Genomic DNA, 25,853 nt, shown 5'->3' with positions numbered 1-25,853 from the left:
AAAAAAAAAAAAAAAAAAAAAAAAAAGCCATATGAACGTCTTTGGGTTTTTTTGTTCTTTTTGTTTGTTTTTTAAGACAGTCTTGCTCTGTGACCCAGGCTAGAGTGCAGTGTTGCAATCTTGGTTCACTGTCACTTTGCCTCCCAGGTTCAAGCGATTCTTCTGCCTCAGCCTTCTGAGTAGCTGGGAATACAGGTACACACTATCTTGCCTGGCTAATTTTTGTATTTTTGCAAAACTGAGCTCTCATCAAGTTGACTACGCTGGTCTCAAACTCCTGACCTTAGGTGATCCGCCCACCTTGGCCTTCTGAAGTGCTGGAATTATGGATGTGAGTAATTATATACCACACCTGGCCTGTATGAACATGTTTTTATTTTGTTTTCAACTTTTATGTTCAGGGGTACATGTGCAGGTTTGTTACATAGGTAAACTGTGTGTCACCCAGGTGAGGAGCGTGGAACCAGATAGGTAGTTTTCTGATCCTCACCCTCCACCCACCCTCCACCCTCAAGTAGGCCCCAGTGTCTGTTGTTCCCTTCTTTGTGTCTGTGTGTGCTCAATGTACTCAACTCCCACTTATAGGAGAGAACATGCAGTATTTTATGTTTTTACTTTATACTTTGATTTGTTCAATTTTTACCTTATTTTGTTGCGCAAAGCTTTACTGTTTACTTTGCATATTGTTTGCTTTTCATATTACCTGGGAAACAGCATATTAAGGTCTATTATCTACCTCTAATCTTTTGTATAATATGAAATCGGAGTCTCACTCTGTCGCCCAGGCTGGAGTGCAGTTGCGCAATCTCGGCTCACTGAAAGCTCCGCCTCCCGGATTCACACCATTCTCCTGCCTCAGCCTCCCGAGTAGCTGGGACTACAGGTGCCTGCCACCATGCCTCGCTAATTTCTTTTTGTACTTTTAGTAGAGACAGGGTTTCACCATGTTAGCCAGGATGATCCTCTCTATCTCCTGACCTCGGAATCCGCCCACCTCTGCCTCCCAAAATGCTGGGATTACAGGCATGAGCCACCACGCCGGGCCACCTTTTTTTTTTTTTTTTTTTGAGACAGAGTCTTGCCCTGTCGCCCAGGCTGGAGTGCAGTGGCGCAGTCTTGGCTAACTGCAACCTCCACTTCCTAGGTTCAAATAATTCTCCTGCCCCAGCCTCCCGAGTAGCTGGGATTACGGGCATGCACCACCACGTCTGGCTAATTTTTTGTATCTTTAATAGAGACAGGGTTTCACCATGTTGGCCAGGCTGGTCTCGAACTCCTGACCTCGTGATCCATCCACCTCTGCCTTCCAAAGTGCTGGGATTACAGGCATGAGCCAAAAAAGACCATTCTTCCCCTACTGAATTGTAATGGAGAGTTCATTATAAATCAAGCAACTCTATGTGTGGGTCTATTTCTGTACTCTATTCTGTTCCATTGATTTCTAGCACTAATACCACAGTATATTAATATATATACACATATATTTATCTTTATAAAATATCTGTTTCTGGTAGTGTAAGTCTCTAACTTCTTCAAAATTTTGTTTGCTATTCTAGGTCTTTACAGGTGTGAGCCACCACGCCTGGCTGTGAGGTTCTATTTAAAATTTTTTTTTAGAAAGATACCCTTGAACAAAATTTGATGAGCTTCTGGGTGGAACACAGAGGGCATGGACGCTCTGCACTCCTTTCCCCATACGTTGCCCTGTGCATTTCTTCCATCTGGCTGTTCATGTGTACCCTTTGTAATATCCTTTATAGTATGCCAGTCAACTTAAGTGTTTCCCTGAGTTCTGTGAGCCGCCATAGCCAATTAATCGAATCCAAGCAGGGGGCGTGGGAATCTTGTTTTCTGGTTTGTTAATCAGAATATAGGTGACAATCTACCTGTGACTGGCATCTGAAGTGGGGCCCAGTCTTGTGGGATTGAGCCTTAACCTGTAGGGTTTGACTCTAACTCCAAGTAGATAAAGAATTGAAATTATTTTGGTTTTGGTTTTTTCTTTTTGAGATGGAGTTTGCTGTTTCCCAGGCTGGAGTGCAATGACACCATTTTGGCTCACTGCAATCTCTGCCTCCCATGTTCAAGCGATTCTCTTACCTTAGCCTCCCAAGTAGCTGAGATTACAGGCTGCGCCACCATGCCCGGCTAATTTTTGTATTTTTAGTAGAGACATGATTTCGCTATGTTGGCCAGGTTGGTATCGAACTCACGACCTCAGGTGATCTGTCCACCTTGGCCTCCCAAAGTGCTGGGATTACAGGCAAGAATTGAAATGAATTACAGAACACCCAGTTGGTGTTTGCTGGAGAATACTTTGGTGTGTGGGGAAAAACTTCCCCACATCTTCTCACAGAAATATTCTGTGTTAAGTGTGTGAGAGAAAAAAAGTTTTTTTCTTTAATGACCAAGTGGGATATATCCTGGTTATGAAAGCATCAAAAACCAAAATTATAACAAATTTAAAGATCTTAATTGACTTTATTTCAGATTCCAATTACTTTTCTTGTAAAGGGCAAAGCAGAGAGGACTTCCATGTCATGCCGCTAAACCTGGCCTGTTTCAGGATTTGGCTATTACTTCTTGTGATTTTTTATTTTTATTTTTTGACACCACTGATCTGAAGTTATCTCCCCATTTTTTTAGAAGATCAGTTAAAGGTCTTAGTTTCAGCTTGGTGGCATGGACCTTCAGCATGAGTAGCTCCATTATGATTTGGTGTGCTGGACCTAGTGCAGGAGTTCAGTTCAAACCAATGGGCTCCTGTGAATTTTATTTAATGAAGGGTTCAAATTCAATCAATGTAAGTGGACACATTAACAGAATAAATGATAAAAATGAACACATCAATAGATGCAGAAAAAGCATTTGATACAATTCATCTTTTTATTATAAAAACTCTCAGCAAAGGAGATAGAGAACTGCCTTAATCTAATAACGGATATCCATAAATAAGCTACAGCTAATGCTATACTTGGTAATGCAGTGTTGAATCACTTTCCCCTTGAAGGTGGGAATAAGACAAGAATGTATGCTATCACCAGTCGGCTTTACATTGTACTGGAGATTTTAGACAGTCCAATTAGGCAAGAAAATAAAGAAAATAGAGATGTACAGCGTACAGAAAAAAAATACAGTATATAGATATGTAAAGGAAGAAGCATAACTCATTTGCAAATGATATGACTGTATACATAGGAAATCTTTTTAAAAATCTAAAAGACTCTGTTATAAGTTATTAGAATAAGTGAATTTAGCAAGATAATTGGATACAAAAACACTATGTAATAGGTATTACTAGCAGCAACACTTGGAAAATAATATTTTTCCTTTTTTTTTTTTTTTTTGAGATGGAGTCTTGCGCTGTCGCCTAGGCTGGAATGCAGTGGCCGGATCTCAGCTCACTGCAAGCTCCGCCTCCCAGGTTTACGCCATTCTCCTGCCTCAGCCTCCGGGTAGCTGGGACTACAGGCGCCCGCCACCGCGCCGGGCTAGTTTTTTGTATTTTTTTAGTAGAGACGGGGTTTCACCGTGTTAGCCAGGATGGTCTCGATCTCCTGACCTCGCGATCCGCCCGTCTCGGCCTCCCAAAGTGCTGGGATTACAGGCTTGAGCCACCGCACCCGGCCCTATTTTTCCTTTTTTTAAAATTTGAGACAGAGTTTTGCTCTTGTTGCCCAGGCTGGAATGCAATGGCGTGATCTCGGCTCACCACAACCTCCACCTCCTGGGTTCAAGTGATTCTCCTGCCTCAGCCTCCCAAGTAGCTGGGATTACAGACACAGGCCACCACACCTGGCTAATTTTGTATTTTTAGTAGAGATGGGGTTTCTCCATGTTAGTCAGGCTGGATTCGAACTCCTGACCTCAGGTGACCCACCTACCTCGGCCTCCCAAAGTGCTGGGATTACAGGCGTGAACCACTGCACCGGGCTGAAAGTAAGATTTTAAAAATATAATCTGGGAATCTCTTTGAACCTATTCTTGTTTGGGAGACTGCCTGATTTAAAAATAAATATAGATAATACATATATATATATACAATTTACAAAAGCAGCAAGAACTTCAATCACATGAGAATAAATCTAATGAAAGATGTATGTGCAAGACATCTACTCTGAAAATTATAAGAACATTGCTGAGGGAAATTAAAGACCTAAATAAATAAATAGGTATTCCATGTTAATAGATTGGAAGATTTAGTGTTGTTAAGATGTCAGCTCTTCCCATGTTGATCTGTAGATGAACTATAATCCTAATCAGTATCCCAACAAGCCTTTTTAAAACAGAAATTGAAAAGCTGGCTTTAAAATGTATATGGAAATGCAAAAGACCTAGAATAGCAAACAAAATTTTGAAGAAGTTGGAGACTTACACTACCAGAAACAGACATTTTATAAAGATAAATATATATGTATATAGGCCGGGCGCGGTGGCTCAAGCCTGTAATCCCAGCACTTTGGGAGGCCGAGACGGGCGGATCACGAGGTCAGGAGATCGAGATCATCCTGGCTAACACGGTGAAACCCCGTCTCTACTAAAAAATACAAAAAAAAACTAGCCTGGCGAGGCGGCAGGCACCTGTAGTCCCAGCTACTGGGGAGGCTGAGGCAGGAGAATGGCATAAACCCAGGAGGTGGAGCTTGCAGTGAGCTGAGATCTGGCCACTGCACTCCAGCCCGGACGACAGAGCAAGACTCTGTCTCAAAAAAATATATATATATGTACATATATTAATATACTGTGGTATTGGTGCTAGAAATCAATGGAACAGAATAAAGAGTACAGAAATAGACCCACACATAGAGTTGCTTGATTCATAATGAACTCTCCATTACAATTCAGTAGGGGAAGAATGGTCTTTTTTGGCTCATGCCTGTAATCCCAGCACTTTGGGAGGCCGAGGCAGGCAGATCATGAGGTCAGGAGATCGAGACCATCCTGGCTAACACGGTGAAACCCCGTCTCTACAAAAAAAAAAAAAAAAAAAATTTAGCCGGGCATTGGGGTAGGCGCCTGTAGTCCCAGCTACTCGGGAGGTGAGGCAGGATAATGGCGTGAACCCGGGAGGCGGAGCTTGCAGTGAGCCGAGATCGCGCCACTGCATTCCAGCCTCCTGGGCAACAGAGAGAGACTCCGTCTCAAAAAAAAAAACAAAAAACAAACAAACAAAAAACTAGGTCCTCACTATGTCACCCAGACTAGCCTTAACCTACTGGACTCAAGGGATCCTCCTGCCTCAGTCTCCCAAGTAGCTGGGACTGCTGGTGTGGACCACCATGCCTGGCTCAAGAGTTTTTATAGAGCTTAATTTCCAGCTTTCCCCCATTTCCAGAGGTTGGTGGATGGGGCTAGAAGTTACAATTCCCTAATCATTTGGTTTTTCTGGTAACCAGCCCCATCCTGAAGTTACGTAGGGGTTTCACTCTAAGTCACCTCATTGGAACAAATTCAAGCGTGATCAAAAGAGGCTCATTATTATTATTTTTTATTATACTCTAAGTTCTAGGGTACATGTGCACAATGTGCAGGTTTGTTACATATGTATACATGTGCCATGTTGGTGTGCTGCACCCATTAACTTGTCATTTGCATTAGGTATATCTCCTAATGCTATCCCTCCCCCCTCCCCCCACCCCACGATAGGCCCCAGTATGTGATGGTCCCCTTCCTGTGTCCAAGTGTTCTCATTGTTCAGTTCCCACCTATGAGTGAGAACATGCAGTGTTTGGCTTTCTGTCCGTGCGATAGTTTGCTGAGAATAGTTTCCAGCTTCATCCATGTCCCTACAAAGGACATGAACTCATCCTTTTTTATGGCTGCGTAGTATTCCATGGTGTATATGTGCCACATTTTCTTAATCCAGTCTATCACTGATGAACATTTGGATTGGTTCCAAGTCTTTGCTATTGTGAATAGTGCCACAATAAACATACGTGTGCACGTGTCTTTATAGCAGCATGATTTATAATCCTTTGGATATATACCCAGTAATGGGATTGCTGGGTCAAATGGTATTTCTAGTTCTAGATCGTTGAGGAGTCGCCACACTGTCTTCCACAATAGTTGAACTAGTTTACAGTCCCACCAACAGTGTAAAAGTGTTCCTGTTTCTCCACATCCTCTCCAGCACCTGTTGTTTCCTGACTTTTTAATGATTGCCATTCTAACTGGTGTGAGATGGTATCTCATTGTGGTTTTGATTTGCATTTCTCTGATGGTGTGTGATGATGAGCATTTTTTCATGTGTCTGTTGGCTGCATAAATGTCTTCTTTTCAGAAGTGTTTGTTCATATCCTTTGCCCACTTTTTCATGGGATTGTTTGATTTTTTCTCGTAAATTTGTTTAAGTTCTTTGTAGATTCTGGATATTAGCCCTTTGTCAGATGGGTAGATTGCAAAAATTGTCTCCCATTCTGTAGTTTGCCTGTTCACTCTGATGGTAGTAACTTTTGCTGTGCAGAAGCTCTTTAGTTTAATTAGGTCTCATTTGTCTATTCTGGCTTTTGCTGCCGTTGCTTTTGGTGCTTTAGTCATGAAGTCCTTGCCCATGCCTATGTCCTGAATGGTATTGCCTAGGTTTTCTTCTAGGGTTTTTATTGTTTTAGGTCTAACATTTAACTCTTTAATCCATTTTGAATTAATTTTTGTATAAGATATAAGGAAGGAATCCAGTTTCAGCTTTCTACATATGGCTAGCCAGTTTTCCCAGCACCATTTATTAAATAGGGAATTCTTTCCCCATTTCTTGTTTTTGTCAGGTTTGTCAAAGATCAGATTGCTGTAGATGTGTGGCATTATTATTATTATTTTTTTTTTTTGAGATGGAGTCTCGCTCTGTCACCCAGGCTGGAGTGCAGTGGCCGGATCTTGGCTCACTGCAAGCTCCACCTCCCGGGTTTACACCATTCTCCTGCCTCAGCCTCCCGAGTAGCTGGGACTACAGGCGCCCGCCACCTTGCCCGTCTAGGTTTTTTTTTTGTATTTTTTAGTAGAGACGGGGTTTCACTGTGTTAGCCAGGATGGTCTCCATCTCCTGACCTCGTGATCCACCCGTCTCGGCCTCCCAAAGTGCTGGGATTACAGGCTTGAGCCAGCGCGCCCGGCCTGGCATTATTTCTAAAACAGGCTCATTATTAATAAAGACATTTCTATTGGAATATTCTAAGGGTTTTAGTAGCTTTGTGACAGGAACCAGGGACAAAAACCAAATATATTTCATATCTTACCACAGTCATAATGTATTTATACACACACACACACACCACACACACACACACACACACACACACAACATTGGATTCAGCTGTGCCGTGGCTCACAGCTGTAATCCCAGCACTCTGGGAAGCTCAGGCAGGAGGATCACTTGAGCCCAGGAGTTTGAGACCAGCCTGGGCAATTTAGCCAGGAGTCATCTCTACTTAACATCGAAAAAATTAGCCAGGTATGGTGGTGCACGCCTTGTAGTCCCAGCTACTCAGAAGGCTGAGGTGGGAAAATTGCTTGAGCCCATGAAGATGAGGCTGCAGTGAGCCATGATGTCCCCACTGCACTCCAGCCTGAGTGACTGAGCGACTGAGTGAGACCTTGTCTCTATAAAACAAAAACAAGGCTGGGCGCGGTGGCCCACACCTATAATCCCAGCACTTTGGGAGGCCGAGGCGGCCTGATCACTTGAGGCCCGGAATTTGAGACCAGCCTGGCCAACATGGGGAAACCCCATTCTCTAATAAAATGCAAACATTAGCCAGACATGGTGGTGCAAACCTGTAATCCGAAATACTCTGGAGGCTTGAACCCGGGAGGCAGAAGTTGCAGTGAGCCGAGATCATACCACTGCCTCCAGCTTGGGCAATAGAGGGAGACTGTTTCAAAAATAAATTTAAAAAAAGCCACACACACGTTGGATTCAATTTTATAATATATTTTTTAGCATTTTTGTGTCCATTCATGAGAAATACTGACCTGTAATTTTCTTCCCATTTTTTTTTAGACAGAGTCTCACTCTCACCCAGGCTGGAGTGCAGTGGTACCATCTCGAGTCACTGCAACCTCCACCTCCCAGGTTCAAGCAATTCTCCTGCCTCAGCCTCCTGAGTAGATGGGATTACAGGCAGCTGCCACCGCACCCAGCTAATTTTTGTATTTTTAGTACAGATGGGGTTTCACCATCTTGGTCAGGCTGGTCTTGAACTCCTGACCTCGTGATCCACCTGCGCCTAGGCCTCTGAAAGTGCTGGGATTACAGGCATGAGCCACCGTGCGCACCCTGTAATTTTCTTTTGTAATGTTTCTGTTTTTTTTTTTTTTTTTTTGAGACAGAGTGTCACTCTGTACCCGAGGCTGGAATGCACTGGTACAGTCTCAGCTCACTGCAAGCTCTGCCTCCCAGGTTCATGCCATTCTCCTGCCTCAGCCTCCCAAGTAGCTGGGACTACAGGCACCCGCCACCATGCCCACGCTAATTTTTTGTATTTTTAGTAAAGATGGGGTTTCACTGTGTTAGCCAGCTTGGTCTGATCTCCTGACCTCATGATCCACCTGCCTTGGCCTCCTAAAGTGCTGGGATTACAGATATGAGCCACCATGCCCGGCCTTCTTTTGTAATGTTTCTTGTAAGATTTTTGGTGTCAAGGTTATATTGGCCTCATAAAATGAGTTGAAATAATAAGTTTGGTATTCCTTCTTATTTTCTCTTAGGTTTACACTTTTATTTATTTATTTATTTATTTTGGTTTGAGACGGAGTCTCGCATTGTCACCCAGGCTGGAGTTATGTGGCGTGATCTCAGCTTACTGCAAGCTCTGCCTCCTGGATTGTAGCGATTCTCCTGCCTCAGCCACCCGAGTAGCTGGGATTATAGGTGCCCGCCACCATGCCCGGCTAATTTTTTGTCTTTTTAGTAGAGATGGGGTTTCACTATGTTGGCCAGCCTAGTCTTGAACTCCTGACCTCATGATCTGCCCGCCTCGGCCTCCCAAAGTGCTGGGATTACAGGCATGAGCCACCGCGCCCGGCCTATACTCATATTTCTTAAGTATTTGGAAGAATTCATTAGTGAAGTCTTTTAGGCTTGGAGTTTTCTTCATGGAAGGTTTTTCATTGTGAATTTCAATTTATTTGGTAGATATAGGACTATTCAGATTTTCTATTATGTCAGTTTGTGTCAGTCTGATTTATCCATTTCATCTACATTATCAAATTTATTAGCATAAATTGCTCAAAATATCCTTATCTTTTTCATATCTGTAGGATTTGAGAGCCGTCCCCTTTTTAATTCTTGATATCAGATATCTGCAATTCCTCTTTTTTTTTTTGATAAGTCTTGCTAGCGGTTTATCAATTTTTAAAATCTTTTTTTATTTTAGGAGATAGGCTCTTGCTATGTTGCCCAGACTAGACTCCAACCCCTGGGTTCAAGCAATCCTCCTACCTCGGCCACCTGAGTAGCTGGGATTACAGGTATGTACCACAGCACCCAGTTTAATTTTGTTAATCTCCTTATTTTCTGTTTTTAATTTTTTTTAGAGACAGTGTTTTGTTCTGTTGCCTAGACTGGAGTACAGTGGCCCGATCATAACACACTGTGACCTCACACTCCTGGGTTCAAACCATCCTCCAGCCTCAGTCTCTCAAGAAGCTGAGACTACAAGCACAACCCACCATGCCTGGCTAATTTTTAAAATTTTTTGTAGAGACCAGTCTTATTATGTTGCTCAGGGTGGTCTCGAACTCCTGACCTCAAGTGATCCTACTGCCTCAGCCTCCTAGAATGTTGGAATTACAGGTGTGAGCCACCATGGCTGGCCCACATTACCTCTTAAGATGACTCAAAAGTGCTTCAAACATAATTGTGCCCAAAACAAGCTCAAAGTCTTTCCTCTCAGACCTGATTCTTTTCCAGTGAACCTACACACGTATTGTAGGTGTGAGTTAAGAAAAGTGCCAACAGTGCAACACATAAATAGGCAAAGGACATGATCTGACAGTCCACAGAAAAATAAGGGCTTTCTGTATGAAAAAATCATCCACCTCATTCATAAGAAGAAAAACTATGGTGTGTCTATACACTGGAATAGTCTTTAAAAAAAGAAAAAAGAGGACGCTCTTAATATAGTGATATGCCAAGATCTCCAAGATACTTTGTTAAGTGTAAGAAGAATATATATTCATAATTGCTTGTATTTACATAAAATACTGGAATATTCAAGAAACTAATAAAGGCGGGCTGGTGGAGTGGCTCATGCCTGTAATCCAAGCAGTTTGGGAGGCCAAGGCAGGAGGATTGCTTGAGGCCAGGAGTTTGAGACCAGCCTGGGCAACATAGTGAAACCCTCATCTCTACAATATACATATATACATATGTATGTATGTATATATGTGTGTATGTATATGTGTATAGATATATATATTAGGCCGGTGACATATGCCTGTAGTCCTGTCTACTTGGCAGGCTGAGGCCAGAGGATTGCTTGAATCCAGTCATGGCAGTAAGCCATGATTTTGCCACTGCACTCCAGCCTAGATGACAGAGATCCGGACTCAAAAAAAAAAATTAATTTCAACCTGATTTAAAAAAAAAAGCAGTGCTATGATCGGGCGTTAACTTCTAAATAGGACTTCAAATTATGGTGAGGGGGTAAGTTAGAAGCTGAGGAATGGGTGCAGGGAAGTTGGATGTGGTATGAATGATCTGAAAATGAGAGCAATGTGCCAAGTACTGTGCTGAATCATTAAGTATGCAGTCGCCTTTATTCCTCATAATAGCCTTAAAGTTGGCTGGTATTGTTTTCATTTTAAAGAGGATAAAGCAGCGACTGAAAAGATCGAAGGAACATGCTAAAAGTCCCACAGCTATATAGTGGGATTGCATAGACCCGTTCCCGGACTCAGGGTACCAACCTGAGATGAGTTGTTCAAGAGCATTGACTCGGCTGGGTTCCGTGGCTCATGCCTGTAATTCTAGCACTTTGGGAGGCCAAGGCGGGAGGATCACATGAGCCTTTGGATCAGCTTGGGCAACATAGTGAGACCGTCCCCCCTCCGCCCTGTCTCTAATTAATTAATTAAATTTAAAAAGTAAAGAACATTGACACAACATGGAGGAGGTAAATAGAGCAAGTGGGGAGGGAATAGAGACTTAATTCCATCAGCTCTCCTCTTTCTCCTCACCACTCTTCCTTTCCCTGTGTCCCAAACCCGTGTTTCTAAGTCCTGACTGTTATTCCTATGGTGTATTAAATACATATTATTTACTATTTAATACATCTTTTGTTGTTTTTTGTTTTCTCAAATGTTTTGTGGAGACAATGTCTCCCTGTGTTGCACAGGATGGTCTTGAACTCCTGGCCTCGAACGATCTTCCCACCTAAGCTCCCAAAGTCCTAGGATTACAGGCATGAGCCACCACACCCAGCCTATTTAATACATCTTATTTAACATATATAGTATAATACGTAAATATGTACCATGTAATATTTAACACATATTGAATACAAATGGTCCCCAACTTATGGTCTGTCGCCTAGGCTGGAGTGCAGTGGCGCGATCTTGACTCACTGCAAGCTCTGCCTCCCAGGTTCACGCCATTCTCCTGCTTCAGCCTCCTGACTAGCTGGGACCACAGACGCCCACTACCACACCCAGCTAATTTTCTGTATTTTTAGTAGAGATGGGGTTTCACCTTGTTAGCCAGGATGTTCTTGATCTCCTGACCTCGTGATCTCCCTACCTCTGCCTCCCAAAGTGCTGGGATTACAGGCGTGAGCCACTGCGCCCGGCCCTACTTAAGATTTTTCAACTTTATGATGGTGTGAAAGTGATAGACATTCAATAGATATTGTACAGTATTCAATAAATTATTTCTAACACTGTCTTATAAAATATGCTTTGTGTTACATGATTGTGCGCAGTGATAAGCTATTGTAAGTGTTCTGAGTATGTTTAAGGTCCACTAGTCTAAGCTATGATGTTTGGTAGGTTAGGTGTTTTTTTTTGTTTTTTCTTTTGAGAAGGAGTTTCGCTCTTGTTGCCCAGGCTGGAATGCAATGGTGCGATCTCAGCTCACTGCAACCTCCACTTCCCTGGTTCAAGTAATTCTCCTGCCTCAACCTCCTGAGTAGCGGGGATTACTGGCATGCGCCGCCACGCCTAGCTAATTTTTGTATTTGTAGTAGAGAGGGGGTTTCTCCATGTTGGTCAGGCTGGACTCGATCTCTCGGCCTCAGGTGACTCACCTGCCTCGGCCTCCCAAAGTGCTGGGATTACAGGCGTGAGCCATCACGTCCGGCCTAGGTGTATTTTTAAAGTGCATTTTTGACTTAACAATATTTTCCATTTACGATGGGTTTATCGAGAAGTAACCCCACTGTAAATCGAGGCGCATCTCCAATCTGGAAGGCAGCTACTCCTTAATAACCCCTTTCCCATAAAACATAAATCAAGGCCGGGCGCAGTGGTTCACGCCTGTAATCCCAGCACTTTGGGAGGCAGAGGCGGGCGGATCACAAGGCCAGGAGATCGAGACCATCCTGGCTAACACCGTGAAACCCCCGTCTCTACTAAAAATACAAAAAAATGAGCCGGGCGTGGTGGCGGGCTCCTGTAGTCCCAGCTACTGGGGAGGCTGAGGCAGGAGAATGGCATGAACCCAGGAGGCGGAGCTTGCAGTGAGCCGAGATCACTCCACTGCACTCCAGCGTGGGTGACAGAGCACTTCACTGCGCTCCAGCCTGGACGACAGAGCGAGACTCTGTCTCAAACACACACACACACACACACACACCCCAAAACCGTGAATCAAAATCTACAAACCTTGTCATATAATAAAGCAAATAAAGCAAGGTGTACTAAGTTATAAGCAGTGTGCACATTAGAGCAAGCACTACTTTTCCGATCTTAATTATTCCAGAGATGCTTGACCAATTTACTGAGCACGTGGGCAGTTTTCTGATTGCTGTTTCCACACTTTGCTTTCCCACAGAGAGATTTCCGCAGTTAGGGGCTGCTATTTCAACACTGGGAGATAAAAGAAAAAAACACTTGCTCTTCTACCCCCCAAAACACCCATCCTAGGGAGCGCGCCAGCATTTCCAGCGCTCAGGGCAGGGCCACCCGGCCTGCGGCCGTTGCATTGGCTGGAAGCTGGCGGGCGATCACAGTTGATAGGCTCGGGTGCGGTCCAAGGGCAGCACCGCCTTCTGCGGGCCGCCTAGGGTGATTGGCTGCTGCAGATCCACCCCCTCGTCGGTTTGCGGGTCGGCGAAGCCTGGATTGGTGGAGCTAAGAGCTGGCTCAGCAGCAGCTCAAGCTCTTGGTTCAGGGCAGAGATGGCGACTGCGACTCGGCTGCTGGGGTGGCGTGTGGCGAGCTGGAGGCTGCGGCCGCCGCTTGCCGGCTTCGTTTCTCAACGGGCCCACTCGCTTTTACCGGTGGACGATGCAATCAACGGGCTAAGCGAGGAGCAGAGGCAGGTGAGGAGACTGACCCCCTTCTTAGCCCCAAGGTCTCCTTCCTGCCTGGTCCCCATCGTCCCAGCGCCCACCCGGCCTTGGCTTTTGCCCGTGGGCCGTTGGGAGCGCCAGCGCCCGGGCGGGATGCGGGGCCTCTGGCCTCGGGCAGGTCCTCTGACCTCAGCCTGACGTCTGTGGGGTGAAGATTTGAGACCGCAGGGCAGTACTGCTGGAAGTAGAGAGGAGTCGAGGCTGGGAGAGCTCCTGGGAGACCGATGGTGTTTTGGTGGAGGATTGGCCAGGCTACTGCTTGTGGGACAAGGGCCCTCAATCTCTATGTAGTTCACTTAACCTGAGCAGTCTGAGGTATGCTTCTGACACCTGGGTGATCATCGTAATCACCAGGGAGTCTTTTTGGTATAAACAGTTTGAGGGTTTTAAAAAGCTACAGTGAGCTCTCCTATCGCTCTTCAGCCCATTGGGTCAAAACACAAAGTTGAACAAGTACTTGAAAGAAGCAATTAGGGGCCAGGCACCGCGGCTCACACCTGTAATCCTAGCACTTAGGGAGGCCGAGATGGGAGGATTGTTTGAGCTCAGGGGTTTGAAATCAGCCTGAGCAACACAGCCAGACCCCCATCTCATAAAAAATAGAAAAGAAGAAGACGAAGAAGTATTTACAAATGGAGTGGAACCAGAGTCCTTCCTGAGGCTTCACTTGGAGGCTGGATGGAGCTGGTGGAGGTGTGAGCCTCCCAGCAACTCCATAGTTTATGTTTATAGCCAGCGAACGCTCAGAGCTTCCGTGAACCACCTCAGGCAGAAAGGGTTCAATCCCTGTTCTCAAGCTTTCCTGGCAAGAGGAGTTTCTTTCTCTTTTTTTTTTTTGAGACGGAGTTTCGCTCTTGTTGCCCAGGCTGGAGTGTAATGGCACGATCTCTGCTCACCGCAACCTCCGCCTCCCAGGTTCAAGTGATTCTTCTGCCTCAGCCTTCCAAGTAGCTGGGATTACAGGCATGCGCCACCACGCCCGGCTAATTTGGTATTTTTATTTTTATTTTTTTTGAGACGGAGACTTGCTCTGCCACCCAGGCTGGAGTGCAGTGGCCGGATCTCAGCTCACTGCAAGCTCCGCCTCCCAGGTTTATGCCATTCTCCTGCCTCAGCCTCCCCAGTGGGACTACAGGCGCCCGCCACCTCGTCCAGCTAGTTTTTTGTATTTTTAAGTAGAGACAGGGTTTCACCGTATTAGCCAGGATGGTCTCGATCTTCTGACCTCGTGATCCGCCCGTCTCGGCCTCCCAAAGTGCTGGGATTACAGGCTTGAGCCACTGCGCCCGGCCTGGTATCTTTAATAGAGACGGAGTTTCTCCATGTTGGTCAGGCTGGTCTCAAACTCCCAGCCTCAGGTGATCCTCCTGCCTCGGCCTCCCAAAGTGCTGGGATTACAGGCGTGAACCACTATGCCCAGCCACCAAGAGGAGTTTCTAATCTCTTTGGGTAATCAGTCCCTTTTAGTCAAAGGTTCAGGAGCTTGAAAGAGGCTGACAGCTGTTGAGATCTGGAGGCTGCCTGGAATGCAGCTGGAGCACAGAGGGTGGGAGGTGGGAAGGTGCTGGGGAAGCTGGCAGAGTCAGCTGGGGTCAGCTCCTGCAGGGCCTAGCAGACCTGGGTGAGAAGCTTGTGTTTCATTCTAAGTATAGTGGAAACCAATGGAATGATTTTTACGTAGGGTGTGACATTTTAAAAATTACCATCAAGCTATCTAGGCTGAAGACCTTAAGAAAGAAGATCATCTCTGAGGAGACATAAACTACTGAGGCCTCTCACTTTCAGTCCGATGCTGTTTGGTGAAGTTACTTGTGACCTTTTCTCTTGAATGTGCCTTGGTAGTGGAGATGCTTTCCGCAGTGGCATCTGTTTACTTCTCTCCATTAGCTTCGTCAGACCATGGCTAAGTTCCTTCAGGAGCACCTGGCCCCCAAGGCCCAGGAGATTGATCGCAGCAATGAGTTCAAGAACCTGCGAGTGAGTTGGGAGGCCTGGGCATTGGGGGGCAGTCTGGGAGTGGGGCTGAGCTTCACTGCCTGGAAGAGCTCACGCAGTTTTCTGGTAAATGAAGCCTCCCTAAGAATGCAGCCCCTCTCTCTGAAGTGTTTGCGTCTCATTGTTCCAGCCACATGTGACTGGCTGCCTTCCCCTCAGCGCTCATTGCACTGTATTCTGTTGGCAGGAGTTTTGGAAGCAGCTGGGGAACCTGGGCGTATTGGGCATCACAGCCCCTGGTGAGTCTAGCGTCCTTCCCTAAAGAGAACTTTTCTTGTGCCCTTTAAGACAGTTCCCAAAAGAAGCAGGAAGGGAAGGGAAAGATTGTGTTTAAAGAAACCCAGAACTACATCTTTTGGACCTGTGAAAGCACCCATTGATTGTCAGCCCAGAGAACAGAACACTCTTCTATTTTATTAGACAGTGATGTGGAGGAGGCAGAGGGATTAACTTGGTCATTGTGGCTTACTTGGATCAGGATCAGTCCAACTCTTGAACTCTGCTTACTTAACAGGCTCACCCAGGTGATTTGGGAAGTTTAGAAAACTGGATCAAGTGGCTGTCTTCATGGTACCTCAGTCCTACTGCCTCCCCTAATCCCTATAAGCTTTGTCCTACCTGTGGCCTCTCCGCAGGAGCACTCCGGGCAGGGTGTCCCTGCAGGGACTGCCTGTGTCCTCTTCTGCCCACACCTTGGAGCTCATTTGGGAGCAGATGGCAGGGAGAGTAGGGTGGGGGGTGGGCAGGGGAGAGAGATGTCTATCTGGGCTTCCAGGTGAGGTGGCCAGATGATGTGTTTACTAGGCTCTCTGGAGGGAGAAGGCAGGGGTCTGGCAGGCTCTGGTTTGGATATTCTTTTTTTTTTTTTTTTTTTTTTTTGAGATGGAGTCTCACTGTCACCCGGGCTGGAGTGAAGTGGCATGATCTCAGCTCACTGCAAGCTCCGCCTCCCGGATTCACGCCATTCTCCTGCCTCAGCCTCCCGAGTAGCTGGGACTACAGGCACCCGCCACTGCGCCCGGCTAATTTTATGTATTTTTAGTAGAGACAGGGTTTCACCGTGTTAGCCAGGATGGTCTCGATCTCCTGACCTCATGATCTACCCGCCTTGGCCTCCCAAAGTGCTGGGATTACAGGCATGAGCCACCACGCCCAGCCTGGTTTGGATATTCTTAACCTCTGAAGGAGGCCCAGCCTGGCTTGCAGTGCCCAGTAAAGAGATAAGCCTAGGCCAGGCCCAGTGGCTCACACCTGTAATGCCAGCACTTTGGGAGGCCGAAGCAGGCGGATCACCTGAGGTTGTGAATTTGAGACCAGCCTGACCAACATGGACAAACCCTCTCTACACTGAAAATACAAAATTAGCCAGGCGTGGTGGTACATACCTGTAATCCCAGCTACTCAAGAGGCTGAAGCAGGAGAATTGCTTGAACCTGGGAGGTGGAGGTTGCAGTGAGCTGAGATGGCGCCACTGCACTCCAGCCCCAGGCAACAGAGCAAGACTCCATTTCAAAAAAAAAAAAAAGCCCAACCTGCTTCAGCCTGTATTCACTCTGGGCATGAGAGTATGAGTGGAACCCAATACTTCTCCTTACATCCTAGAAAGTTACATCATTCATAAAATGAAACCACTTAAAGATTAATTGCAACCATCTTAATGTAAAAGCATTGGGGGAAAGGCTGCTGGTCACTCCTAAGGAAGACTCTCCTATTGTGTTTTGGGGGTTTATGTACCCTACTCCCTGCAGACAATATGCTTCTGAATCAGATTGTATTTTATGGAAGAAAGAGGTAGTTAGAAATCAGATGAAAATGGCCAGGGGTGGTAGGGGGCTTCTGTAATCCCAGCGACTGGGGAGGCCAAGGCAGGAGGATCACTTGAGCCCAGGAGTTCAAGGCTGCAGTGAGCCATGATTACACCATTGCACCCCAGCTTGGGCAAGAGAATGAGAGCCCGCCTCTTGAAAAAAAAAAAGAAAATATTCGATGAAAACTCTTTCAAGGGAACCTGAAAAAGAAAGCCGGATATAAGTTCCGGTTTCTGCATGATGTCATGGTGGCTGTTTCTAATGTCACCTGCCTTCAGACTTTCCTTCCTGCAGTTGTAGGGGCAGGTCAAGCTTTCCTTAGAGCCGAGGACAAGTCTGACTTGTTGGTCAGAGTGAACATGTGTATAGGACCTTGTTAGGCTTGACCCAATCAGCAGGGCTGGGGGTGGTATCAGGTGACCCAGCCACTTTGAGTTTGGATCTGCTGCCAAGGAAAAACCGTATATTTTATGAGGAGTTCTGAAATTCTCTGCCAGCATCTCATCTTCCCTCTGCTGCACAGCCCACCTGAAGATTGTCCCTGAGGCTGTGGCTCTCCTGTCCTTTTACCAGTCCTGCTTCTTTGGGTTCAGCCCTATGCTATAAAATCTCACCTTCCTTAGGCCTTTTGCAGACACATCACATCCTCTGGCTTTGTATCTGTTCTTGGTGCTTTGGATACCACCTCCATCCCAATGTCTTTGTTTTTCTCTGTTAAACTCCAGGCCCTCTTTCTTCATTTATTCATCTGCCTCTGCATTTCTGTAACTTTCTGAGTAGTGGGTGCTCAGGTTGTTCACGTATCTTCATCAAGAGGTCTGTCTGGGATAAAGCAGCAGTTGCAATGATTGCCTTCTGAATCACCCCTCAGCTGACAAGCAGCAGCAGGCAAAACCAATCCAGTGAGCTTGTAAGCAGGTCTGTGGCATCAGCTTATTCTTGTTGCTAGAGGGAATTTGGAATAGGTGCTACAAGGTGTTTCCCTTCTGCCAACAAATGGAATATCCCAATTTAATCTGGGCTGCCTTTTCCATTTCCTTTCACCATACCGCTCCCAGTTCAGTATGGCGGCTCCGGCCTGGGCTACCTGGAGCATGTGCTGGTGATGGAGGAGATATCCCGAGCTTCTGGAGCAGTGGGGCTCAGTTACGGTGCCCACTCCAACCTTTGCATCAACCAGCTTGTGCGCAATGGGAATGAGGCCCAGAAAGAGAAGTATCTCCCAAAGGTAAGGAAATAGAAATGTAATACATGCTAATCTCACAGTGCCAACTATAAGGCACCGTCTCCCCTTGGTGAGGGCCAGTGAGACCTGCTTTCTGTAGCATGCTGCCATGAACCCAGTGTGGTTAGGAAGGGGCCATGGATTGCTTTAAAATATTTGAGCCAAAAATAAAAATAGGACCAGACCTCTTGTACTGAACAACAGACAGACAACATTTGAAGAGAACTCTAAGAAATGGAAAAGTAGGACTAGCTTCCTTTGCAAAGGGAATGGAAAAAGGAGAGGCATTTTCCGCCTTGTAGCCATTGGGCTTCTTAGAAGCGACTTCTGGGATTCTGCTGATACCCTGGTCTAAGAAGTTTGAAGGGGTGTAATGTGGACAGGAAGCAGCAGTATCAGTGAGCTGCTCTAGAGTACTCCGAGGTTGTAACAAGGCCTGTTGGGGGTTTTCCTTGCAGCTGACCAGTGGTGAGTGCATCGGAGCCCTGGCCATGAGTGAGCCCAATTCAGGCTCTGACGTTGTCTCTATGAAGCTCAAAGCGGAAAAGAAAGGTGAGGCCGCTCTCGACTTGGGAGCCAAAATGGGCAGAAGTTCAGACATTATCAGGGTGAGGGAGCAACAATTGGGGGTGGTCCCTGTTGGGTTTCCAGAACTTTCTCAAAGCTGGACAGCTACTTGCTCAGCAGAAGGTCTATGGCCTGGCTGAGACAGGCCGAGATGGCTTGAGCAAATAGCCAACATCCTGCCCTTAGGAGATCACTACATCCTGAATGGCAACAAGTTCTGGATCACTAATGGCCCTGATGCTGACGTCCTGATTGTCTATGCCAAGACGGATCTGGCTGCTATGCCGGCTTCTCGGGGCATCACGGCCTTCATTGTAGAGAAAGTGAGTATAGATGCGTGTAGGGCCGGGGAGGCTTCTGCCTCCTGACAGTGGTACCAGCGATAGCCCCTTCACTGATCTCAAATGCAATCCGTGTTGTGTGTTCTGCAAGGCCCCCAGAGGTGGGGACGAGGCAGAGAGCAGACTGCAAGGAGGGTAACCAGGAAGTCCAGGGCAGATGGGTCACTTCTGAAGACAGTGGAGCCGTCCTCAGTGCCAGGCCACACAAAGAGGTCTAGAAAGGGAAGGACTGAAAGGAGGTCAGGACGTGACAGTCAGGGTACATTGGTGGACCTGATGAGTGTGGCCGTGGGAGACTGAGGTGTGGGTGGGATATAAGTGGAGACTGCCCGTGCAACAGCCTTGACAACAAAAGCAAGAAGGAAGCAGAGCAGGAGTTCAAACAAAAAGTTAGGAGTTTGGGTGTGTTTTTAGGAAAGAGAGAACTGAGCAAAGTTTTTGGTCAGAAGGGAAAAAAAGGCCGGGCGCGGTGGCTCACGCCTGTAATCCCAGCACTTTGGGAGGCCTTGACGGGCGGATCACAAGGTCAGGAGAACGAGACCACCCTGGCTAACATGGTGAAACCCCACTCTACTGAAAATACAAAAATTAGCCAGGTGTGGTGGTGGGCGCCTGTAGTCCCAGCTACTCGGGAGGCGGAGGCAGGAGAATGGTGTGAACCCGGGAGGCGGAGCTTGCAGTGAGTGGAGATCGCACTACTGCACTCCAGCCTGGGCGACAGAGCGAGACTCCGTCTCAAAAAAAAAAAAAAAGAAAAAGAAAAAAAGGGAAGAAAAAGGAAAATACAGGGAGAAATTGAGGCATCTGGGAATGAGTGGGCAGAACACAATGGTGAGCGGGGACAGGAGAGAGAAGGATGGGTTACAGGTGATGGTGCAGGAACCACCTGCCTAATGATCATGAGGAGGAAGCCAGGGGCCCTGTGAGGGCTGGGGCCACAGGTGGGGGAGTTGGCAGAGAGTTTCACGAGCGAGTATTGTAAAGGTTTGCGGTACCCTCCATAGAGAGGGGGAAAGTAGCTGTCTAGAGTTGGAGCAGTAGGGACCTGGCTGAGACTGGAAATCTCAAGGTTGCGTGACGCCCTCCTCATTATAGGTTGAAGGGCAGCATGTTACAGCACTCTGCTGGGCACTTGCCAAAACATGCTGCAATCCAGTAGTCCAGGTCAAAGCACAGAGGGCTCAGTTCAGCCCTAGTGGGATCCCTTTGGGTACAGACAGGAGAAAACAGAGGATAAGGGAACTGACTGGGCTGGTGACAGTGTCTTGGAAGTAATGTCCCCTGGGGGAGGGAAATAAGGCCATGGGGGTCAGGAGGGCTCAGAGAACTGAGCATATCATTGAGAAAGAACTGTCCCCTTGAGAACTGGGGAGAACACAAGCTAGTGGCAGAGGAGGCTGGGATCAGTCTGGGGCGTTAGCACCGGAAGGACCTGGGGGGAGCATGGGACTAGGATGCTGCCATGCTGTGCAGGTACAGGCCCCCTTGGGGCTAATCTATAACCAGGACTGCCTTTTGATTCCTGTAAAGGGTATGCCTGGCTTTAGCACCTCTAAGAAGCTGGACAAGCTGGGGATGAGGGGCTCTGACACCTGTGAGCTAATCTTTGAAGACTGTAAGGTTCCTGGTAAGTAGCACCGAGAATCGGGGAGCCCCTCTCCTGACCCCCTTCCAGGCTGATCTGGCTGTTCTCAAGCTGGGAAAGCCTCTGGGTTAGACAGGCTTGGCATTGTTAGCTCTTCAGTGACACGTGGCTAGGCTGTGAGCTGGGACTGCGGGACAGCACTCCTTCCTGTCCAGGGCCCTGCAGCGGCATGCCTGACTGGCATCACACGCTCCGCATAGAGTCTGTACTCAGTAGCCAGAGAAGGGTCAGACCTACCCTTTCCCACTGATGTCCTTCAGTCTTCCTGTACTTTTGCCCGTCCACTGCATGTAAGTAACTCATTAACTCACATTTTTGTAAAAAAATTTAAAAATGAGTTATTCATTTTTAGCATTAATGATGCTAAGAAAAAAAAAAATCTGAATCCACTGATGGAAACCAGACTCAGTGAAGAGAAGGCAGTTCTGTTTGAGTATGAGTATTTTCTCCCCCGAGGTGTAACTGAAATGTGACATGGTGGAGCACTGTGGGAGAGCCAGCGCAGCCATCATGTACTAACCAGACCAGGGGCATGGATTTGTTGTTTGGTTTTTTTTTTTTTTTTTTTGAGAAGGAGTCTTGGCTCTGTCACCCAGGCTAGAGTGCAGTGGCGTAATCTCGGCTCACTGCAGCCTCCACCTTCCAGGTTCCAATGATTCTCATGCCTTAGCCTCCCGAGTAGCTGGGATTATGGGCACGCACCACCCTGCCCAGCTAATTTTTTTTTGTTTTTTTGAGATGGAATGTCACTCTTGTTGCCCAGGCTGGAGTGCAATGGTGCGATCTCAGCTCACTGCAACCTCTGCGCCCTGGGTTCAAGTGATTCTCCTGTCTCAGCCTTCTGAGTAGCTGGGATGACAGGCACACACCACCACGCCCAGCTAATTTTATATTTTTAGTAGACAGATGGGGTTTCACCATGTTGGCCAGGCTGCTCTTCAACTCCTGACCTCAGGTGATCCACCCGTCTCAGCCTCCCAAAGTGCCAGGATTATAGGCCTGAGCCACCGCGCCTGGCCAGGGGCATGGATTTGATCACCAGTTGGGTTTGCTGTCTGCCTCAGCCATATACCATGCCTATCACTGACAGCCCAAAAAAGTGTGCTTTAATTACAGGGAGCATCCAGGGAGGGGAACCTGTGCAGCTCCTTTGTTGACAGGAAAAAATTCAGCTAGCATTAGAGGCAGGTCAGTGGTGTCAACTCATTTTCCTGCCCACACCTCCCAAGGCCATCCAGTCTGGCTTACTGGGTGGAGAGGTGCTCAGCAGCTTCTGTTACTATCTCTGAATGGCCTGTCTCCTGGACAAAGAAGCTTTCGTGGACTACCCTGCAGGGAGGTGACACTGGACCAGAGCTGACTCCACCTGGGGCAAAGAGTAACTCTCTAGTTTCTTTATAGGTGCCTGTGTAGAAAGAGTCAGGGAGGGATTGGGTGACTTCTAGACCAATTAACTTTTCTTCTTTCCCATCCAAGGGAGTCCAGAGAGGGAAGGGAAAGATCTAACAACGCTGGGCTTTGTGGTTGGCCTTGTGGATGGGGTGGGGTCCTGGCAGCTCCACTTCTGACTGGAAGGGGTTCACTTGATCGTTTTCTTTTACCTGGAACCTTGGTTGAATAAAGGTCGAGTGACATATTTTAGTGCTTTACTTGAGAGCCATGTTTCCAAATCTAGTACCTTTGATAAAAGTGAGGAGGCTGTGGACAGCTTTCTCCCTCTGACCAGCACTTATCCTGGCAGCTGCCAACATCCTGGGCCACGAGAATAAGGGTGTCTACGTGCTGATGAGTGGGCTGGACCTGGAGCGGCTGGTGCTGGCCGGGGGGCCTCTCGGGTAAGTGTGAGGCTTGGGGGAAGCTGGGCTCTGTCGGCCTTCTTGGCCGGTGGCCCACCGTGAGCAGCAGCATCCTTCCCCTTGGGGGCCAAAGGGAGCTGCCTCCTGGCCCTGCACTCTCCTGGGAGACAAAAAGAACCACCTCCTCCCATGTTGAATTTCTTCCCACAGCAGGGAAATATCATTAAGTGACAGACCAAAGGCCTGAGGAGCAGGGTGGCTCACTCGGCTATGGAACGACGCCTGGGCTGTCACACCCCTGCGCCTCTGGTCAGTCAGCGCCATAACTGCGGCTACACTTCCTGAGGCTGCTCTTCTCCTCCCTGGGACTCCGGCCTTCCCACGCTAGCATTTTGCCACCATGCCCAGTGGTGGGATGAGGAGGTGCCCATAGGACCTTTCTCCTTTCTGACAGGCTCATGCAAGCGGTCCTGGACCACACCATTCCCTACCTGCACGTGAGGGAAGCCTTTGGCCAGAAGATCGGCCACTTCCAGGTGAGCCGCGTGCTTTTGCTGACATGTACACTTCGACTAGGCTGAAGTTTTCTTTGAAAAGAGAGGAAGTGAGGTGGGCACCGTGGATGTTTGCTGTCTCCTCTAGCAAATTGAGCTTGACTGCTTGGAATGCAGTCTTCCTCAGCATGTAGCCCGGCTCTGGAAGTCATCAGGAAGTTCATCACATTGCCACCTCGATTCCTCTGTGAGGTGGATGAACTAGACATTGTAAGGCTGGAGAGCAAAGCGTGCAGGTTTTGGGGGCAGAAGGGAAAGAGGCTGCTATTTGTAATTAGACCACCTGGTCCGAAGAAGCTGCTGGAAGGTAATAAGTGTTGGAGTAAATGGTGCCTTGGGAGCTGTGTCTTTCCAGGGCAGCGATGGCCACTTGAGGGTGTAATGTGGGCTGTGGAATGGCCACTCTCTGGCCCTAACTCCCACACCTGCCTCCATCTCCGTCATCCTGGGTAAATCCCATCTCCTCTCCATGCCCCTGCTTCCTCATCCTTGGCTGTCTTGTTGCCGTTGCTGACCTGCTTTTGGTAACTGGGAGAGTGTTCCAGCATGTTGACCTGTGACATCTCTTTGTGCTCAGTTGATGCAGGGGAAGATGGCTGACATGTACACCCGCCTCATGGCATGTCGGCAGTATGTCTACAATGTTGCCAAGGCCTGCGACGAGGGCCACTGCACTCCCAAGGTGAGGACCGCCTCAGTCCGGGAGAGAGGGGGGCAGTGGGCCGGCGGCTGGGACTTGCTGTCTGCGTGCCTCGCAGGGCCCTGCTGACCCGAGTTTCCTCCCGTAGGACTGTGCGGGTGTGATTCTTTACTCAGCTGAGTGCGCCACACAGGTAGCCCTGGATGGCATTCAGTGTTTTGGTGAGTGATCCCCACTCCCCACTCCCAGGGCTCCCTCGCTCTTGGGGCCTGTGGCTGCTTCAGAAAGCGGTTTCAGGGCGGGCATGGTGGCTTACACCCATAATCCCAGCACTTTGGGAGGCCGAGGTGGGTGGATCACCTGAGGCCAGGAATTCGAGACTAGCCTGGCCTACATGGTGAAACCCCATGCCAGGAGTGATGGTGCATGCCTGTAATCCCAGCTACTTGGGAGGCTAAGGCAAGAGAATCGCTTGAACCCGGGAGGTGGAGGTTGCAGTGAGCCAAGATCGCACCACTGCACTCCAGCCTGGGTGACAGAGCGAGACTCTGTCTCAAAAAAAAAAAAAGCAGTCTCCTCTCCACTCCTCACTATGTGCTTATGCTAGGCCCAGATGAGCTGGGACCTTTGGGCTCTTTCTGTCCCAGTTACAAGGAGGAAATGGAAAGCAAATGAGAAAACTGCTAGATGCCAGGAGTTGCTGCTGCCTTCGGCAACACCCCCCCCATCCTCCCTGCCTCATAGACACTAGGAAATGGGGAAAGGGAGATGTCTCAGAGGTATAGACCAGCCTTGTTTCCATGCTGTGCGGTGGTTAAGAGCACAGACTCCAGCCGAGCAGCTGAGGTTTGAATCCTTGAGCTGCTATGCTGGCGTCCTCTCATCCCCATTTGCCATGCCTGTCAGTGGCACCCCTCTTTCTTTGTCTGGTATCCTTAGCACTCTGAGTGGCCTTTCAGCTGCAACCTCTTGCCCACCCTACCCCCAACAAGGTACAGTAGTCCCTTCTTCTCCTCAGCTTTGCTTTTCACAGCTTCCTTTACTGTGGTCAACCAAGGTCCAAATATACTAAATGGGGCTGGGCTCACACCAATAATCCCAGCATTTTGGGAGGCCAAGGTGGGCAGGTTACCTGAGGTCAGGAGTTTGAGACCATCCTGGCCAACATGGAGAAACCCCGTCTCTCCTAAAAATACAAAATTTAACCGGGCGTGGTGGTGCATGCCTGTAATCCCAGCTACTTGGGAGGCTGAGGCAAGAGAATCGCTGGAACCCATGAGGCAGAGGTTGCAGTGAGCCGAGATCGTGCCATTGCACTCCAGCCTGGGTGACAGAGCGAAACTCCATCTCAAAAAAGTGCAGCTGGGCACAGTGGCTCATACCTGTAACTCCAGCACTTTAGGAGGCTGAGGCGGGTGAATCACCTGAGATCAGGAGTTCGAGACCAGCCTGGCCAACATGGTGAAACCCCATCTCTACTAAAAATACAAAAAAAAAAAAAAAAATTAGCCAAGTGTGATGGCGGGAGCCTGTAATCCCAACTATTTGGAAGGCTGAGGCTGGAGAATCACTTGAACCCAGGAGGCGGAAGTTGCAGTAACCAGAGATTGTGCCATTGCACTCCAGCCTGGGAGACAAGAGTGAAACTCCATCTCAAAAAAAAAAAAAAAAAGGCCAGGCGCGGTGGCTCACACCTGTAATCCCAGCGCTTTGGGAGGCCGAGGCAGGCAGATCACCTGAGGTCAGGAGTTTGAGACCAGCCTGACCAACATGGTGAAAC

General features: G+C 47.8%; 1 protein-coding gene across 7 annotated transcripts in view; it reads left to right on the top strand.

Moving 5' to 3' along the window:
- Positions 1-13,217: 13,217 nt before the first annotated feature.
- IVD (isovaleryl-CoA dehydrogenase) overlaps positions 13,218-25,853 on the top strand; it is a 31,666-nt gene continuing 19,030 nt past the window's right edge. For 5 of the 7 annotated variants that reach the window (XM_033190563.1, XM_033190564.1, XM_033190567.1 and 2 more), the window contains exons 1-11: positions 13,218-13,472; positions 15,390-15,479; positions 15,685-15,736; positions 18,364-18,533; positions 18,989-19,082; positions 19,284-19,420; positions 20,969-21,065; positions 22,825-22,918; positions 23,334-23,415; positions 24,011-24,115; positions 24,222-24,294. In XM_033190563.1, coding sequence (XP_033046454.1) covers positions 13,329-13,472; positions 15,390-15,479; positions 15,685-15,736; positions 18,364-18,533; positions 18,989-19,082; positions 19,284-19,420; positions 20,969-21,065; positions 22,825-22,918; positions 23,334-23,415; positions 24,011-24,115; positions 24,222-24,294 — 1,138 coding nt within the window. In that variant the 5' untranslated portion in view covers positions 13,218-13,328. Of the gene's footprint in view, positions 13,473-15,389; positions 15,480-15,684; positions 15,737-16,011; positions 16,068-18,363; positions 18,534-18,988; positions 19,083-19,283; positions 19,421-20,968; positions 21,066-22,824; positions 22,919-23,333; positions 23,416-24,010; positions 24,116-24,221; positions 24,299-25,853 lie in introns of those variants that run through there. The other 2 variants (XM_033190570.1, XM_033190568.1) reach the window with 2 other exon arrangements.

Source organism: Trachypithecus francoisi, unplaced genomic scaffold, assembly GCF_009764315.1.
Source record: "Trachypithecus francoisi isolate TF-2019V2 unplaced genomic scaffold, Tfra_2.0 Lachesis_group3, whole genome shotgun sequence".
Lineage (NCBI taxonomy): Eukaryota > Metazoa > Chordata > Mammalia > Primates > Cercopithecidae > Trachypithecus > Trachypithecus francoisi.
Note: the sequence above shows the minus strand (reverse complement) of the source record. Positions and strands in the feature narration are given on the sequence as shown.